Consider the following 19,811-nt stretch of genomic DNA (forward strand, 5'->3'; position numbering starts at 1 on the left):
CTTAGAGCTTAGGAGTTTTAGATTTTGTGTAGCTGGCACAAATTACAAGTGCTTTTTCTGAAGTGTTAAGTTTAGGCATGTCATGACCCTGGAATAGACTGTCACCCCTCTGAGAGTCACAGAGGAAGAGTCATTGGCGTTAGAATATTAATAGAGGACCAGTGTCTCCTGCAGGCTGAAGGGTGTTGGAGCTTTCATGCTCGGAAGACTGGCATGGCACGGACTTCCATTCTTACAAGGTCATACAGCAAATGGAAAATGAATTTAACTGTAGTTTTTCTCTAGCTTTTCCATAAGTTAAATTTGGGATAGATATAAACTAAATAGTTGGGATTCCATTATTTGCATTCATTCAAGTATTGAATGTTTTATGAATTATTGAAGTAGTGGAATAGAGTTTTTTTTTTTTTTTTTTTTTTTTTTTAAGAAAAACTTTTTAAGAAATTAGATGAGATTCAAACACCGAAAAATCAATGTCTTTAAAATGTGAAAAAAAGCAACATTGAGCTGCTCACGTAACTTTTAGGGAAATAGGACCATTGAAAGATAAGATCATAAGATCTTTTTATTCTATTTTTTCAGTTTTTGTCTGAGGAGTGACCATAGTGTTAGCTGTTTCTTTGGGTATCACATAGGACAGTAATTGGTATTTTATTGTATTTCCTACTTTCACATGTGAAATTTGCAGATTTTTGTTATATTTGGTAATGGTTGACCTTATTTTTGTTGCATAATGGCAAGAAAGCTCTTTTTAGTGGCAGTGACAGCTGTGGCTGTGGGTGATAGTGACTGAAGGCTTCTGTTAGAGGTCTGGTGTTGCTCACCTGTGATGACAGTGTGCTCCCAGTCATCATTAGCTGTCATTGCTGCCACTCTGGTACAGATCTTCAGAGGTAGAGAATGACACACAAGTAAAAAGACTACAAACAAGCACGTAGGACAACTAATGCATTTTTGGTAGTAAGAATGATTCATTGTTCCTTGGAGTACCGAGCTGTTAAACACCTAGTTCCTAAGTGGGAATGTTAAAATGAATCCATGGCTGAAAAGCTTAAGTTAGTTTAAGATAGATGAGAGGTCTCAGACATTTTTAGATGTTTCTCAATATTATGTATTTTTAAACTAAATGAATGATAAGTAAAAATTTCAGCATGAAAGTTGTAAAGTTGTCAACATAAATCTTGAAACTTAATCTTGTCTGAGACATTTGTTGATAACAATAGAACCATACAGAGATTTTTTTTTCATTTTTTGATATTTAATATTTTGTCCCTTTTTTCCTCCAAACCCTCCCATATTCTCCTCCCCCTGGATTCATGGTCTCTTTTTTCATTGTTTTTGCATGCATATATTTGTTTATATGTATATATACATATGCATGTGTATATACATACACATATACACATATTGATGTTCAGCTTTATCAAATGACATTTTAAATTCTTGATTTACACTTTTCCTTTTGATTTGATATAGATCACATTTTGTAATAATAAATGCAACAGAATTTTTTATATAAAAATAACTTAAAACTATAGTTACTTTGTGGGGGCTTTGGCAGTTACATTTTTATTGCTATAGTTTTACTTTTGTTTTGTGTTTTGAGAGTGTCTGTCTCTGTAGTCCAGGTTGTTTTAGAACTATATAACCCAGGCTGGTCTTGAACATGTTTTAACTTTTGTTACTGTTGTTTATTATTATTATTATTTTCTGGAATGCAGAAGATGTGACTTTAAAAAAAAACGTGTGAGTGCCCGCATCATGTACATGCCTAGGGCCTTGAGGCCAAATGAGGCTGTGTCCTCTGAAACTGAAGTTAGAGACAGTTTTGTGAGTCACTATGCAGATGTTGGGAATTGAACCCAGGCCCTGTGCCAGGGCAGCAAGTGCTCTTAACAGCTGCACTACCTCTGTCTGGCCATGATGTAGAAGATGTGAGCCAGTAATGCATTGCCTGGTATATTCTCAGTAAGTGTTTATTGTCTTCCCAGAATACATTATTAATACCTTGCTTTGTTGTGTGTTGCATAAGACACACAGTTTAAACAGGTTATATTTAGTTGACTTAGTTTTATAAACAAACAAACTTACTGCTTACTTATGATTTCAAACATGGCATAAAATTATTTGGAAGTTAGGATTTTTGTAAGTTACTTTATATTTTATACTCTGGGGTATTTTTCTTTTTTAAAATCACATTTATTTACTTACTTATTTTATGTGTGTGTGTGTGTGTGTGTGTGTGTGTGTTTGTGTGTGTGTGGTGTGTGTGTGGTATAGTGTGTGTCTCTGAGTGTGTGTGTGGTGTGTGTGTGTGTGTTTGTGTTTGTGTTTGTGCATGTGAGAGCGCTCATGCATGTGGAAGTTAGAGGACAACTTGGAGGAGTCCGTTCTCTCTTCATATGTGGTTCCCAGGAGTTAGACTCAAGTTTTCAAGCATCTTGCTGACTCTAAAACTCTTCTTTTTCAATTGCTACTGTGATGAATCTTTTATTCTTCTAAATTTTTTTTGCCTTGATCTTGTAGAGAGTAACCGTCGAATGCAATGCTCTGGTTAATGCGTGGCAAGGAGGGTAAAATCAACGCATACTAAACATTATGACTTACTGTTGAGTAAGCAGCTGAGTTTTTATCTCTTTTTAAATGCAGGGTATTTTTACTTCTGGCACGTGGGAAGAGCGATCAGATGAAATTTCCTTTGCTGACTTCAGGTTTTCAGTCACTCATCACTATCTTGTACAAGAGTCTCCTGATAAGGAAGGAAAAGAAGAAGAATCAGAGGGTATGAGTTTGTTTTTATTTTGGGGGGGGGGCTGTGTTTGTACAATCTCTTAATAGTCTAAGCTTTAGTTACTGGTTTGGTTCTCATAGCTCAGTAACACCCATAAGAGGGAAGGTTTTAACCACATTTGATGTAACCCATGTGCTAGTACTACATCTGAAGTAGAGGGAGAGCCACCATGACTGGGTGAGTCACATGTTGAGGCATTTCAGTGGGGAAGATAAGGTGTGGGAGTCACTGTAAAGGAGGTAGAGTGATGGATGGTGCACTAAGGACAAATGAAAGCCCTCTGAGGTTGTGGGGGTGACTCAGTCAGGAGGAGATGATGTGATTAGATTACTTGGAGATGGACGTAAGAAGCTAGCCTATGAAGCAGTGCAAGTAAAGGCAGTTTGGGGGCTGATGTGTGGGGAGTGTATTAGCATCCTCATTGTTTGGACTGGCTAGTTCTCTACCTTTTTCAACTTGTTATCTCATCTGTAAAGAAATACTTAGTACCTGGAGGGTTACTGTGGAATTAATAAGACATTGAACCTAAGCCCTTACCCCAGTATCTGATGTACACTAGTTATTTAGTACATGGCAGTTATGTAATCTACAGTCTGCTCTAAGATGCCCTAGTGTATAACAGTGAGCAGGGGGTTCATATGCTTATCAAATAGTAGTCAGTAATCCTCCTTTTGTCTTAGGGGACTCATCCCAAGATATCATACACAGTACCAGACTAACTATATAGTATGTTCTATAAATACACAAAACTGTGAGAAAGCATAATTTATAAACTATCACTTTGAGAGATTGCCAACAATAATTAGTAAAATAAAACAGTTAAAGTGATATACTATGAATGAAAAGTTAATCAAAATTAAGTAGAGAAAGGTTTTATAAAATTTAAAAAACGTCTGGGGTAATAAAAAATGCTAGTTATAAGAGGTGACAAGGATTATTTGTCAGGAGTCTAAACTGACAATTGCTAGTCTACAGTCTTAATAAGACATGCTTTCCTCAAAGCATGTAGAAGATCACTTAACAATTTAAGTTTAAATAGACATGTTTTTAACTCTCAAATGTTTCTGTAGATGCTATTCCTCAGTCAATGCAAGATTTGCTATGCATGAATAATGACTTTCCTCCAAGAGCACATTGTCTGGTAAGATGGTATGTATCCTTTTTATTCAAATGTTTTGTGTGTGTGTGTGTGTGTGTGTGTGAGTGTGTGTGTGTGTGTATGTGTCTGTGTGTGTCTGTGTGTGTATAAGAGAGAGAGAGAGAGAGAGAGAGAGAGAGAGAGAGAGAGAGAGAGAGAGAGAGAGAATGTGTGTTAGTTTTGTTGTTGCTTGCTTGTTTTGAGGTTGGGTTTCTCTGCATAGCCCTTGGTTGTCCATGAACTCTGTATACACCATGCTGACCTCAAACTCACAGATCTGCCTGCTTCTGCCCTCCAGGAGGTAGGATTAAAAGTGTGTGCCACCACACTCAGCTAATGTGTGTGTTTTAAGGTGAGCCCACTAACTTTAGATTCAGTGATTGACTAGGGGACTGACAGCAACTGCCTGTTACTAAAGCTGTTATTGTAGCGACAGGTACCGCACACAGTCAGCAGAAGACAGGAATTGAATTCCTGCTGACATCAAGCTTGGAAGAAATTTTTCTCATAACATCCTACAGATTATACTCAGTTCCCTCCACAACAAATCATGACAACATATGAGACATCATCTGTCAGGAAGGCTTGTTAGAGGCTCACTCCTCAAAGCTTTAAAGGACTTGGTCAGTAGGGGTACTTTGTCTTCATAGTGTATAACAAGATTTAAACTCCCAAAAGGAAAACAGGTGTAAAATATAATCATATTATTTGCACATGCATTTTAAATATATGGAATAAGTTTTTAATCAACCTGAGAATGGCAAGAACCTTCCTCAGGTCCAGATTCCCTGATGCTAACCAAGAGCCAGTTTGATAGGCATTTCTCAGGGCTACTGTCTCATGCTTGCTCTAAATTCTTCTGCATACTGTACATCATAACCCAGAGTGGTACCTACTTGTAATTCTCATGAACAGTAGAGAACAATTAAATATCATAGATTTAGTGTATATTGTAAATTTAAGTAAAATGTTTACTTCAAACAGTTACATGATAAAATCAAAACCTACACGTCTAAGTAACTTATGTGATAACATTAATGCAAGAGGCACCTCATGTTAAGTTCTTCTATCTTTCTCAGTTATTCAGAGTTTCTGGACATTATTTTGGAGGGGTACGTTTAGTATACTATCTAGGGAACATAACTCAGTGGGCTGAGTGCTTAGTATGCATGAGACTCTCAGTTTGTTCCATGGGACCTCAAAACCAGATGTAATATTACATGCTGGTAATCACAGTACTTGAGAGGTGGAAACAGGAGAGACCTTGTTAAAATGTTTGCTATATTGCTGGTAGGTACTGGGAGATTTTTCTCTTTTCTCTTTCCTAAGAATTAGAAAAACAGCAGACAACTATTCAAAGATGACACATAGTAAATGTACCTGTATTTTCTTTCATTTAAAAAACAATATTTTAAAACACTGTGAACCAGACATAGGCATACCAAAATATGTTTCTTATGTCAGTAAGCTATGGCTTTGGTAAGGAAGTAGACAGTGGCTACACTGAGTGATAAATGCTCATGCATTACAGATTTGATGGAAGGTCTGTCCCATTAATACACACATAGATCAAGTCAGGCAAACGTTTTTAGAAGAGCTGATAATATCCCACTTCAGTGCCAGGCACTGAACTGGGCACTTGACGAGCATCACTTCTTAATCCTCAGAACATTTCAGGGAGGGTCCCGTCTCCTGGGCCATGTGTGAGCTGAAGGATTACCCATTGCAGTTTCATGACTTCAAGTCTGTGGACCACCTGAAGGTCTGTCTGTGGTATACGGTAGTGCTGGCCCGCTCCGAGAACAATGGCATCGGTACTGAGGAGCTGGACACTCTGCAGCTGGAGCTTGAGGCCCTGCTGTCCTCTGCAAGCAGGTGACTGCGTGTGCTGGAAGCTGAAACCCAGATCCTCACTGACTGGCAGGATAAGAAAAGTGACAGGCGATTCCTGAAGCCTCGGTTGAGACCATGAGCTTGGTGCTCCCTCAAACTTGGGAGCCCAAGGAGCAGAAACTGGAAGGGAAGACAGGACATAGGCCAGGCCCTGGCCCAGGATGACCCAAATCAAAAAACGTTCAACCCAAGATCCAGGAATATGAATTTACTGATGACCCAATTGATGTGCCTCAGATTCCCAAGGTCTGGGCCTCTGTGGAGCCCTATTGTGCCAACATCACCAGTGAGGAGTTACGAACGCTAGGTGAGCTCTTGAAACCCCCTGAAGATGAAGCTGAACATTATAAGATTCCCCCACTAGGGAAACACTACTCCCAACGCTGGGCCCAGGAGGATCTGCTAGAGGAGCAGAGGGTGGGGCTCGAGCAGCAGCTGTGGCTGACAAGAAGAAAGGCCTCATAGGACTGATGATGGAACTGGACACAAAAGATGTGGATGTCCTGCTGAAGAAGTCTGAGGCCCAGAATGAGCAGAAGATGGGTGTCCCTTTGGTGTCCTGACACAGCACCTATTGCCTGCCTTAGTGGAGGAAAAAAAAATTTCCCCTATGGAGAACTCTCCTATTTCTGACATATCTGGGAAAAAATCAGGGGTTGATGGAGCAAGCACCTCGCCCCGCAATCAGAACAAGCCTTTCAGTGTGCCACATACCAAGTCCCTGGAGAGCTGCATCAAGTAGGAGTCTGAGGACTGGCCTGCTGAGGACTCAGAGGATGAGGTCCTTGCTGAGCTGTGCAAATGGCAGGCTGAGCTGAAGGCACTCAGTGCACACAACCACACCATTCTTGACCTGCTGAGGTTGGCAAAGGAGGAGGTGAGCTGGCAGGAGCTACGGCAGCGAGTCTGCATGGCAGACAGTGAGGTCATGGATGCTTTCCGAAAGATCATGGCTGCCTGGCAGAAGACGTGCACCCCCACCAAGAAGGAAAAGGACCAGGCCTGAAGACCCCGAGGGAGCAGGAAAGCATCCTGAAGCTCCTAGACAGGTAGCCTTACCGCTGCTGGCCATCTCCTTGGCCTGGCAGAAGTCCACTTTCTTTGAAGCCTTGGCCAGAGGCTGCCAGTCAGATGGCAACAGTCTCAGGGTAGAAACACTCTCAGGCCACTCAGCTGAGCTTTGTGAAGCTGGTATGGAAGACCTTACTGCACTTGCCTGGACCTAGCATCTGCCTGATAATATACCCTAATCCTCAAGGACACATGAGAGTAAACCTAGTTGGTTTGGTTTAAAGATGAAATGCCCAACAGCTTTGGTAAGACAGCTTTTATTTTCCATTTGTATGAATTTGAATCCTTCAGTACTTCATAAAAGTGGAGTGTTTATCCTTTTGTGACTTACTGGCTTACGCTTTTAAGGTTCATTTGTGTGCATTTATTCTGTTTTAAGGGTAACTTCCACTATGATTTTGTGTGTTGGCTTAAGGTGTTTATGGGCATTTGGATTGTTTCTTTGTTTGGATACCGTGAACAGGAGTGCCTGCTTTTGTTCTTTTTGGTCTGGACCCAGAAGTGAGATTGCAAGGATGACTGGTAGTCATTTTTAATTTAAAAGTTGTATTATTATTCTGAAATGGAGTTTAACTGTGTAGTTTTGGCTGGCCTGGAACTCGCTATATAGATCTAACTGGACATAACTTAGAATCCTCTTGTCTCTGAGTATGTTTTAAGACCTTGCATTCTGTCCTCACCAGCAAAGCCAGAATTCCAGGTTAGGTTCTCCTTTTCCTTGTTGATAATAGTGATTGTGAAGTGTCCCGAGATGACTGACTCACATGCCTTCTGCTTACTACTGATGTTCATTGTCTCGTTCTGGGGCTTTAAAATAGTTGTGTAACCTTTTGGGAGATAATAGCTATCCAAATCCTTTGTTCATTAAAATAATCTAGTTGCTTAGCTGGCCAGGGGTGAGCCTTTAATTCCAGCACTTTGGAGGCAGAAGTAGGTAGATCTTTGTGAGTTCTAGGTCAACCAGTAATATACAGGAAGACCCTGTCAAAAGAAAGGGAAGAAAAAAAAAATAAAAACCTAGTCATTCAGTCATTCACTTTGGATTGTTGCTAGGTTTTTGTTTTTGTTTTTTTTTTGCACACACTTCACACTTTCTTGCTCTTTCTCTTTTAAAATCTATACTAGTGTATATTGGCTTGGTGAAAGGCATAGTTCCAAGTCTCAAGTAGAGCTTATAGGGAAATTTAAACAAATGAATTATTTTGACAGCAATTAGAGCATAATGATAGGAAAATGTTAAAATTCAGAGATGGGGGTATGTTTAATGGAGGGCATCAGTTAATATAAGCTAATTCCTTAAAAAAAGATTTGGATTTGGAGATTTAGTAATTGTGTGTATTTGTGTGTGTGTGTTGTGTGTGTGGTGTAGTGTGTGTGTGGTGTTGTGTGTGTGTGTGTGTGTGTGTGTGTGTGTGTGTGGTGTGTGTGTGGTATAGTGTGTGTCTCAGAGTGTGTGTGTGGTGTGTGTGTGTGGTGTGTATGTGTGTGTCATTCACACAGAAACTGGAGCAAAGAGGGTAGAAAAAATAGAATCTTAGGCACTGGCAGTTTATTAAGTCAAAAGGGTTGTTTGGCAACAGGTATCAGTGTCAGGAAGGCAGATGTTCTTGTTTTTTCTGGAACTTGACTTCCAGGAATGTACTGTACAGATACATTTGTAGAATTTGCCCATTAAGCTATTTCAACACCAACACCCTGGGAGCAAAACTGGTCAGAAGAGATTGGTCCATGAAAGTTAGGAACAGATGGAACATTTCTGGAAGAACATCAAGAAAGTTGTTTTTTTCCAAGGATAATTCATTCACATTCTGGGTTCTTTCAGTTATCTGCTGCTGCCTCCATATGGTGAATCTTGATTTCATGTGTCAGGGAGTGGAGATGAGCTGAGGAGTAAACACTTTTACTCGTGAATCTTTGGTGGAAACCCTCAAACTGTTGTCAGAGTCACAGTAGCTTCTAAACAGTAAACAGTATGGGACAGACTTTAAGGAAAAAGTTTGTTTGGTTTTTGTTTTTTATTATGAGAGGATTTACTAGAATAGGCATACAAGACAATCTGTGTCTCAGCAGTTCCAATCTGGTGATCAGGATAAAGGCAAGTTTTTATATACTGCATTCCAAGGGACTTCTTGGGGAAAGTTAATTAAAACCAGGATTTACACATGCAGAGACTAACTTAGAATAGGCAAGTGATATGAGTAGTATTGTTCATAAATTATTTACTTTATTAAAAATTGTTAAATAAAATTCACTTAAGAGTATCAAGGATATGAGTTGTTGTTGGGCAGAAAGAACATCAAATTGGTCTTAAATTATTACTGTTTTCTAAAAGTTAGGCAGCAGGAGCTGGAGCAGTAGCTCAGCTGTTAGGAGCACTGGCTCTTCTTCCAGAGGACCTGGGTTTGATTCCCAGCACCCACGGGTGGCTCACAACATCAGAAACTCCAGTTTCAGGGGATCCAATGCCCTTTTTTGGTCTGTGTTAACTCTAGGCATGCATGTGGTGCATAGGCATACATGCAGGCAAATCACTCATACACATGCAGAGACACCAATTGTGGCTTTAATGACTAGGCAACTGAATGAGAAAATATCATTGTTGTAGATACCATAGCAGGAAGAAGCCATGTCCTAATAATGTTATAACCCCTGTCTAATGTGTGTCTTTGAGTAAAGGAATACAAGGAATCTTCTAGGATACTTTATGACTGTATCTCAACACAGTCCACGTGTGTATATCAGGGCTGGTAATTATTTCCCTGACATTCAGGTAGTCCAGCTTATTTTCTCCATTGCTGGACACAGTACTGCCAGTTACTTAAGGTGAGAATTCATATAATTCTTTCATATTGTAAATTAGAGTTTTATTTGTGTACATGTGTCATATGTGTCGTAGTATCCTTGTGGATATTAGAGGAGAATTTTTTTTGAGTTAGCTTTCTTTTTTATTTTTATGGGGGTTCTGAAATTAGACTTAAGTTGTGAGGCTTGTGTAACAGCCTTCTTACTAGCTTTGTAAGCTGATTTTTAAGACAACACTCTTATTTAATAGTTACTGTAATTTCAACAAATGACTTCATTTCTGGTGAGTGAAGGGAATGAAAACAATGGAAAGAACGTTTTAAAGGAAGTCAGGGCCTGGGGTTAGCTCAGTGGTAGAGCAGTTACACAGCAAGCATGAGATTGGCTTCCGACCCTAATCCTCCTGGCAGCCTAAATCCAATCCCTGGAGCCCACTCACAGAGAGCCGACTCCTGAAAGTGATCCTTTGGGCTTCACATGTGCGCTGTGGCACAGGCATGAACACACACACACACATATACGCTGGATTTTTTTTTTAAAGTAAAGTTTCAAATGTATATGCAGTTGCCATATGGGTTGGGAATAGGGCGAAGTAAAATGTCTGATAGGACAGATTTGGCTTCAATTTTTTGTAGGGAAACTTATCATACTTTTCAAATAATGACTGTCTTTCCTCTCTTGAAGGTATGGGCTGCGTGAATTTGTGGTGATTGCTCCTGCTGCACACAGTGATGCGGTTCTCAGTGAATCCAAGTGTAACCTACTCCTTAGTTCCATTTCTATTGCCTTGGGAAACACCGGCTGGTAAGTACACTTCACAGATCTTGAAAATATGTTAAAATACTTGTAGTGATATAATTCAGGAAGGTAATTGGTTATTAACTGTTATTTTTTCCTATAATGAAGAATTTAGTTCCTACTTTTGCACATTATTATACTAAGAGTTTGGTTTTGGTACATGAGGATGAAATTAGAGCTGTGCGTGGTAGAGCAAGTCTTTAATCCCAGCATTCAAGAGGCCTGGGCAAGAGGATCATAAATTTAAGGCCAGCCTGGACTGCACAGTGAAACCTTGTCTCAAAAGAAAAATAAACCAAGAATCCCAAAAGGAGTATGATTAATTAATAAAACAAATGAATTGTTTTTATGTATTCTGTGACCCCTTCCCTCCTCTGTTTTGTGTTTGAGATGGTCTCACTGTGTAGGCCCAGGTGATCTGGAACACTGCCCAGGCCAGCCTCAGACTCTGTACATCTGCCTGCCTCTTCTCCCTTCAGGACTGGGATTAAAAGGCGTGCGCCACCGTGTTCTGCATCTCTCTGTTCTTAGGTATAGGTATTGAAGAACATGAAGTCAGCTTTGTCTAGTCAGCTCCTTTGAATTGTATTTCCTTTACATATCAGATAGACCAAAAGACTCTTACTGTAAATTTACTAGTGGGGAAATTGATGCACTAGAGTGCCCTAAGGAATATTTTGGACTTTTAAAAATTTTGTTATGTTTTGATAACATAAGCGTAGCTTTCAGTGGTGGAGCCAACTTTCCAGTTATTTCCTCTTTTGAAAAAACTGACAAAGCTGTATTTACAAAGGAGTATTATAACTTGGGAATGTATTTTATGGCTTCTTCTTGAAATTTACCGTATTTGTGTTCTAGAAACACCATAGATGTTGTACCATTGTTCCTAAGGGAAAATGTATAGGTTCTCATGAGTTTTTGATCACAGTCTTATCAATGCTATACTTTATGGTTTTTGTTTCATGAATATTTCTGCCTAAAGATGTCATTATGCACCTATATAGTAATGCGTATCATTAATTCACTGAGATTGAGCTCACAGCCAACTCAAGAAAGCGTGTGACTCATGTTTGACTGAATCATTTTTTATATGTATCTTCTGTTTGTAAAACGTATTACAGCCTTCTGGCTCTTAGGAACACTGCTTTCAGGTCCACCTAATCATCAAAGGATACATTTTTATAGTTTGAGAGTTGAAACAGGAAGGTGCATCATTACCTAATTTGAGTTCATCTGAAACATTAACTTAGAGACTCAGAATCTTTCTGCTCTGCAGGTCTGCACATAACTCTGTACTGCTAGTATTTTGGGGGGTTACAGATGTGATTTTGTAAGTAGGCTGAAGCAGATACTTGTGAATAGTGAGAATTAGCTCTACCTTTACGTGCTAAAGAAATACCTCACAACAAAGTTAGTTTTAAAGTTTTCTTGCTAAGTGCCAGTATACTTCATCAGTTTGCTAGGGTAAGGAGAGGAGAAACTAAATGTATCCTTGTAATAAATGAAAATCTGTATTTAAAAGTTTTCTTTCTGTAGAAATTGAAAATATTTGAAATTAAAAGAGCAGGAACAGTTTTGAGGTTTAAGACTATTTACTGTTTAATGGTGAGCTTGATTTCTGGTCCTTTTTACCCATATCCTGTAGCCAGGTACCATTGTTTGTCCAAATACATCACAAATGGCGAAGAATGTACATGGGAGAATGTCAAGGTCCTGGTGTACGAACTGACTTTGAAATGGTTCACCTTCGAAAAGTGCCAAATCAGTACACTCATCTGTCAGGCCTGCTGGATATCTTCAAATCAAAAATTGTGAGTTGGTATAGTCAGTCTTATTTGGAATACAGATTAAAGTAGCAGTTTGGTAATTTGATTATATAGAAAATTTCAAATATCAATAACATAATAAATTATAATTAAACTTGTTTAGCAAATTTAACTCAAATATGTAAATGAAATTTATTATTTTATGTATTAGATGAAGAAGTTAGCTGAAGAGTTGGAGAGATGGCTCAGCAGTTCTTCCAGAGGACCTGGGTTCCATTCCAGCATCCACATGGTGGCTCTCAGCCTTTTGTAACTGCAGTTCCAGGGGCTCCAGTGTCCTTTTCTGGCCTCTGAGGGCATACACAGGGTGCACAGATACCCATGTAGCGAATCCCCATAAACCTAAAATAAAAAGAGAAAAATTAATGGAGAAGGAAAAAAACCAACCAACTGATATTAAAGGTCTCTTTAGTGTGACCCACTGAGGAAGACTCATCTGAGTAGTGCTTCTGTCAGGATATTTAACACAAATAAAAATGTGTAAAAGCAACTGTTTATTCCTTTTAAACAAAGTAATTGGTCTGGACTCAAAAAAAGAAAAGATGTAGCTGTTTAAAGAAGGTGAATGAGGGATGACTGCAGCATGCGGTGAGTGGGTTTTACAGGACCAAAGCAGAGCAGATAGGAAAGGTCTGATTTGTGATTGTTAGATAGTTTTAATATGACCGAGTATTTAAAATAGTGTTGATATTAAACCTGTGTTAACTGTTAAAACTGCATAGGAAAACATTCCTCTTCTTAAGTAGTTAGTGAGGTATTCAGAAGTGAACTGCATTGATGGTTACACATTTTAAAGGGTTCAGGGAAAAAAAATACACATGTAGAAGGGAGGGACCTGTGCCGCAGAACTTGGTAAAAATCATGTAAGTGTTGATTATATTCATTTTCCAACTTCTCTGAAGGTTTCACTATTTTTAAAAGGAATTTCTCTTTTTTAATAGGTATTGTGTGTTAGGATTAGAAAGACATGGGGCCAGATTTGGCTTAGTAGTAGAAAGCTTGCCTAGCACGCATGAGGTTCTTTGTTCCATCTCTAGTACTGGAAAGGAAGAAAGGCAGGTTGGCAGAGACTTTTCACCCTCTGGTCTGGTGACTTGAATGAGAATAGCCCCAATTGGCTCTCATGTTTGATTGCTTGATCTCAGTTAGTGCAGCTGTTTGAGAATTAGGGGGTGTCTTGTTGGTGGAGGTGTGTCACTGGAGATGGGCTTTGACATCTTGGCCCATGCCAGGCCAAGTGTCTTTTGCCATTCCCTGCCTGCTGCTTGCAGATCAGGATGTAAGGCTCTCAGCCAGGGTGGGGGCTCCGTGCAGTGCTGGCCAGCCTGCCTGCCACCATGCTTGACTAACCCTCTGACACTGTAAGCAAGCCCCAGTTACTTGCCTCGTGTTATAAGTTGCCTTTGTTGTGGAGTTTCTTCACAGCAATAAAACAGTAACTAAGAACATTCCCAGTACTACAAAAAGGAAGAATTGAAGAAGGGAGAGAGCTGGGAAGGAGGCTGGCCGCCTGGCCAGCCAAACACATAAATCCATTTGAAATACCAGGATTGGAATTTCAAACTTAAATCTTCCTTTTATCATTTATTTTTTCTTAACATAATTTCTTGTGGCTGTCTCAATTAAAAACCGTCTTGGAAACATTTGATGTATGTAGTAACTTTATTTTCCTAATTCTTAGGCTCTGAAATCCATACTGTCTAATTTTGTATCTAATATCGTGAGAAGTTTTTGAATAACCCAACTTTGTGTTGACTTCTGTTCATTTCCCTTTAAAAGAAATCATCAGAAGTGCTAAATTGGCATTTTGTGAAATTTCTGGTCTGATACCAATGTTCATACCTTATTCCTTCTTTTTTTGGTTTTTCCAAAACAGTTTCTTTCGCTGTCCTGGATTTGCTTTATAGACCTGGCTTGCTTTGAACTCAACAGAGATCTGCCTGCCTCAGCCTCCCAAATGCTGGGATTAAAGGCATACCTCACCAGCCTGGCTCTTTATTACTTTTTTAATGAACAGAAGTAATTCCTTTTTTTTTTTTAATCTAAAATTTTATTGTGAAAAACCTTCAAACAGGGCTGGAGAGATGGCTCAGAGTTTAAGAACACTGACTGCTCTTCCAGAGGCCCTGAGTTCAAATCCCAGCAACCACATGGTGGCTTACAACCATCTGTAATGAGATCTGATGCCTCTTCTGGTGTGTCTGAAGACAGCGACAGTGTACTTATATATAATAAATGAATATATTAAAAAAAATCTTCAAACAGTCTTACTCCTTTTAAGGAATATTAATGATCATTTTCAGATATTTTTGTCTTTCCTCTGTGTAGCTCGACCTTTCTTTTTGGAAACTTCTATTTTAAAGAGACTGTCTTGACATGTGAAACCTGACTTAAATTTTGGCTGTCAAATTAAATTTAAATGAAAAGTATTATTAGTTTACCATGTCTCCTCTCAGCCTTTCAAACGTTTACAGAACTCTTGATGGGACGCTTCTCTCAAAATTGATCCAAGAAAATGGAATTTAAGGTGGTTGAGAATTACGTTTGGTACTGTACAGTTGTCTGCATAGTTAAAGCTATCCACATCTTTATAAACTCATCCTTATGTGTCCTCTGTTGGTGGAGTAGCTGATTTCGTAGCTTTTAGGAAAGGGTTCCTGTTGATGGGTCTGTTTTTGCCATTGCTGTCACATAAAGTACAAGTTTAAATCAGTGCTGTCCTTTTCAACTTTAATATTCTTAGTTATTTCATGTTCCTTACAGGTCACGGTTTTTTAATTTAATAGTTAATTTGGCCTTCACAGGCACCGGGCACCCCAGTCTCACATAGACATTCATTCATGAGGAAAGCACCCATCCACAGAAAATAAAACAAACAAAAATGTTTGAGATTAAGCTTTATTCTGAAATGTTAACTTTTCTATAAATTGTGTGTGTTAGTTTTACAAACTCATGAAGCATTGTAGAACCAGGTGTTAAAGTAGTGGTTGGAGCTTCTTGCTCTGCTGATACTGGAAGTGTTGTCTGTATGACCTTGAAGTTTGAGTCTCTTCTAAGTGTTCTTTTGTTAACTGGTTTATTTACTATAATCTGTTTTGTATAAGTGATCATGGTTACATATTAAATCTGATTTTGATTGCCATTTTACTTAAAGACACCCCCAGTGTTGGTCTCTGAGCCTTAGGTTGTAGTTGCATTATAGATATGTCAGCTGCAATTGCAGTTTTTTTCCTTTCCAAAAAATGTGTTTATTTTGAGGCATATATCACTATGCAGCCTTAACTGGCTGGGAACTTGCTGTGTAGACAAGTCAGACCTTGAACTTACAAAGCTCTTTTTGCCGCTCTTTCTTGAGTGCTAGGATTACAAGTATGCACCGTGCTCAGCTAGTATCTCCATCTTGGTTTTTCTAAATTACACACTACTGGTCAGTCTCATTTTTCTTCTCAGGGTTTGACTGTCTGCACTATTGTTTGAAACTATAAACTTAGATTCTAGTTTCTCAAGCATAGCCTCCCATAACTGTGAAATGTTGTTGCTGAAGTCTTTAGAACACAGGCCAAAACATTTACTTGGTATTGTCTTTGCATGTGTTTCTAGGGCTGTCCTTTAACTCCATTGCCTCCAGTCAGCATTGCCATTCGGTTAACATATGTGCTTCAGGATTGGCAGCAATACTTTTGGCCTCAGCAGCCTCCAGGTGAGAATATTTGGAACTATGTTTAACCTATTAAATATAGATTGAAAAGAAAATGTATTAAGAAATTAAAATTATCTAATGGTGTTTCATACTAGAAATACCTGTACTCTTTTAAATGTAGTTGCTGATTTTGTCGTCTATGAAATTTTATTCTCCTGAAGGAAGCTCTCAGTGCTGTTTTATATTTGACAATCTAACTGTGAAAGCTGATGTGATTTATCAAACAACCTTTATGATAGAACATTATATGCATTACCATATGGTGAATGATTAAAATACCCATGTTTAGAGTGTTAGAGAAGCCATCCTCATAAACCGAAAACACTAACGTAGAAGCCTTAGAGCAGAGGAAATCACAGACAACTTGTGAGAGGTAGTTCTTTTTTTTTCTTTTTTCTTTTTCTTTCTTTTTTTTTTTTTTTTTGCTTTTCATACAGGTTTATATATCCAACTCTCAATCCACAAACCCTCTACACAACAAGATTGCATCAAATAGACAAAGATACAAACTGCCTTTTTATATGAGATACTAGACCTGTAAAATCCTTAATGTTCATAGCTTTTTAACACCAGTGAATCCCACGTGGGTCCAGCTGGTCTTTGGGAAGCTCCATGTTACCACGCTCTTCCCCCTCCGTCGTCTGACCTCCTCTAGGTAGTTCTTTTCTACCATGTGAGTTCTGGGGTGGAACTCAGGTTGTCAAGCTTGGTGGCAGGCACCTTTTCTTGCTAAACTGTCTTACCAGCCCCACAGTATCCTTTTTGTAATTCATTTTGTTTCTGAAATACTGTGTACTTCCTTTAAAATACTTTTTGTTTTGGTGTGGTTTTGTAGTCCTGGCTGTCCTGGAGCTCACTATGTAAAGCAGCCTGGCCTTGAACTCAGAGACTCTCCTGTCTCTGCCTCTGGGGTGGTATGATGGCAGGAATGGGCCACCATGCTTGATCCTCTTTGAAGATTCTTACTGTCGTATGTGCATTGTACAAAGTGATGTTTCATAAAGAAATGATTAAGTTATCAAGTATATGCATACATGTACTGCATATGGGAGAAAACTATGCGTCTCATCTCCTCATTACTGTCTACATGTGCTCTCTCCTTTGTGTGTATATATACACATACATATGCATATACACACACGTATATATCCCTAAATATAGAGAAAACATACGGTATTTTTTTTTCTGGGTAAGTTTGATTTTGTTTAATATAATGACCCACTTTCCTGGAAATAATTTTTTTTTTTGTGATACAAGCAAACTCCATTGTGTATTTACACATCACATTTTCTCTATCTATTCATCTGTTAGTGGACTTCAAGATGCTGTGAATATGGCAAGTATTTTTGTAGTGTGCTCACTAGTATAGTTGGATATGATAATTTGTTTTGAATTTTATTTATTTATATTTACATGTGTGTGTGTGTGTGTGTGTGTGTGTGTGTGTGTGTGTGTGTGTGTGTGCTGTATGAGTGATGTGCAAAGAGGTTCAGGTCAGAGGTTAGTGTTAGATGTCTTCCTCTTTCATTTTCCACTTCATGCATTCATTCGTGGGGGGAGGTACATTCTACTAATTTATTAGTAACAAATCAGAATGGGAAAGAACAAATGGGGGTGCTGATAATTAATTCCCTCTGTGGGAAGGCTCAGACTTCCCCAGAATTCCTTCCTGTCAACTTTGGGCACTTGCTGTGGGCTGTGAGAGGGCCGAGACAGAGCATATTTGGTGAAGTTGATAAGACAGAAGGCATTGATAGCTTTTACATACTTGAGGTGGGTAGGGGGCTCCCATGAGGGCCCCATGTAAGGCTAGAGCTGTCTGGTGTCCTGGCCTAGCCTCAGCCCTTTTCTTTCATTTTCTTGGCTTTGGCCTTGTAGGTGCAGGGTCTGTTCATGCAGATGGCTACTCGTGCTAGCATTGTCCCAAGCCTTCTTCCAGGAGCCTTGTTAGGCTTGGTACTTGTGCTTCTTTCACATGACCCCTCAAATTTGGTTCTGTGTCAGCTTCAAATTCCTTCTTCAGTTGCAGCGTGCCCTCATGGGTGTTTTGTGTCTGGGCTCTGCAGTTACCCTCTCGGAGACCCACTGCTGAGGGTCAAGGACTCTCCTGTCCATACCATGCACTCACTCCCCAGGCAGCCTTCTTCTCTTGGTCTTCGTTTTGAGACTGGGTCCCCTGAACCTGGAACTTAGGATTTTGTCAGACTGTCTGGCCAGCAAGCCCTCAGGATTTGCCTGTCTTCACCCTCAAGTTGGGGTTGTAAGTGTTTGCATTTTGCCCAGCTTTTACGACTGTGTTGGGAATCAAACTAATGTCCTTATGTGGGCACAGTAAGCACTTTGCTTACTGAGCTAGATGTCTCATCTCTACTGCATTTTAAAAGACACAGTAGGCCAGATCTACAGATGTATTTATATTTCAAATACATTTAATAAGAAATGAAAGATAGACTTATAAATAACTACAAGACTTTCCTTTCTTCTTTTCCCCTTCCTTTCTTCCCTCCTTCCCTCCTTCCCTCCTTCCTTCCTTCCTTCCTTCCTTCCCTCCTTTCTTCCTTTTTTTTTTTTTTTTTTTTTTTTTGAGACAGGATCTCACTGTGAATTTCTGGCTAGCTAGGTCAACTGACTTTGTAGCCCACACTGGCATTGAACTTAAGTCAGAACTGCCTCAGCCTCCCAAATGCTGAGATTTAGCCAAAAGCCTCCATACCCATGTAGTATCAATAAACATCTAGCTTAGAAACATTTTTTAGTGTACTGCTCCAAAGAAAACCAAAATATTTTTCATGCTTTATTTTGTTCCAGCTCTTTGGTTGTAAGGATAAGAATAATTGCTGGGAAGAATAATTGCTGGGTTAGAGAGAATACTGGAATTACTATTGTATATGGTCGGCTTTTGGTAGTTTTAGGTACCACTACTGTTTTTTTACTTTCGAGTAACTCAGACCTCTAATGTGCTATAAGAGCTACATCTAAACAACAGCAAGGGGTTAAGAGATAAGCCTCAGGTTTCCAGATAGCAGTACCACTGTGGTTTTCAATCTGCTCCTGACAAGTTTCGGTTCTTCTCCTTTCCCAAGGCTACTCTGTTAAAGTCTAGTAACAGAGTATATAGCATATGTGATTTAGTCCTAATTGCCCAGTTCCAAGGTGGTGAGGTCACTAATGAGCTTAAGAAGTCCAAGGGCCAGACTCCTACATTATAATTCTGATTGCTAAGAAGATGTTTGATGATGTTCTGTTGCCAGATTTTTTAAAATGTAGGTAAAAATGTTAACATTCTTTAGTAGGCTGGAGTTTGTATAAACTCAGCATTTTCTCTTATAAGAGGGAAGAGCCAACAGGAATTGTGAGCCAGACTATGCTTGGCATTTTATATCTTGTGTTTAAGCAAAAAAAAAAAAAAAAAAAAAAAAAAAAAACCAAAAATTATTTATTTATGCATTTCATGTGTATGAATAATTTATAGCTGCGTACCAGAAAATGGAATCAGCCAATTGTGAGCTGCCATGTGAGTGCTGGGATGAACTTGGGATTTTTGGAGAGCAGTGAGTGCTGTTAACCACTGAGCCGTCGCTCCAGTCCCACTTAATTCTGTTTCATTTTTGTGATATATGAATGTTGTTGCATTTCTCAGAAAATGTAAAGCTTAGGAAGGCTGATGTTACATGGCTACCCAGTTGATCAAGTTTGCCTTCATGTATTAGTCAAACTCACTTTCCTGGTTCTCATCCCAGAGTGTTACTGTTACTCATCAACTTTTAATTTAATTAAAACTTTTGTGCTACC

At 39.1% G+C, this 19,811-nt stretch overlaps 1 protein-coding gene and 1 pseudogene across 3 annotated transcripts in view; both read left to right on the plus strand.

Annotated features, from left to right (window-relative positions):
- RAB3GAP1 (RAB3 GTPase activating protein catalytic subunit 1) overlaps positions 1-19,811 on the plus strand; it is a 61,670-nt gene that overhangs the window by 9,152 nt on the left and 32,707 nt on the right. For both annotated transcript variants that reach the window (XR_013975056.1, XM_080918034.1), the window contains exons 4-8: positions 2,650-2,782; positions 3,862-3,940; positions 10,380-10,499; positions 12,139-12,304; positions 15,920-16,019. Coding sequence is in view for 1 of the 2 variants with exons in the window: in XM_080918034.1 (XP_080774160.1) it covers positions 2,650-2,782; positions 3,862-3,940; positions 10,380-10,499; positions 12,139-12,304; positions 15,920-16,019 (598 nt within the window). In the remaining variant the exon portion in view is untranslated. The remainder of the gene's footprint in view (positions 1-2,649; positions 2,783-3,861; positions 3,941-10,379; positions 10,500-12,138; positions 12,305-15,919; positions 16,020-19,811) is intronic.
- LOC308421659 (transcriptional adapter 3-like) lies at positions 5,629-6,875 on the plus strand (annotated as a pseudogene). Its single transcript has one exon. The product of its transcript is annotated as a transcriptional adapter 3-like (transcript).

This window comes from Micromys minutus, assembly GCF_963924665.1.
Source record: "Micromys minutus genome assembly, chromosome: 6".
Taxonomy (NCBI): Eukaryota; Metazoa; Chordata; class Mammalia; order Rodentia; family Muridae; genus Micromys; species Micromys minutus.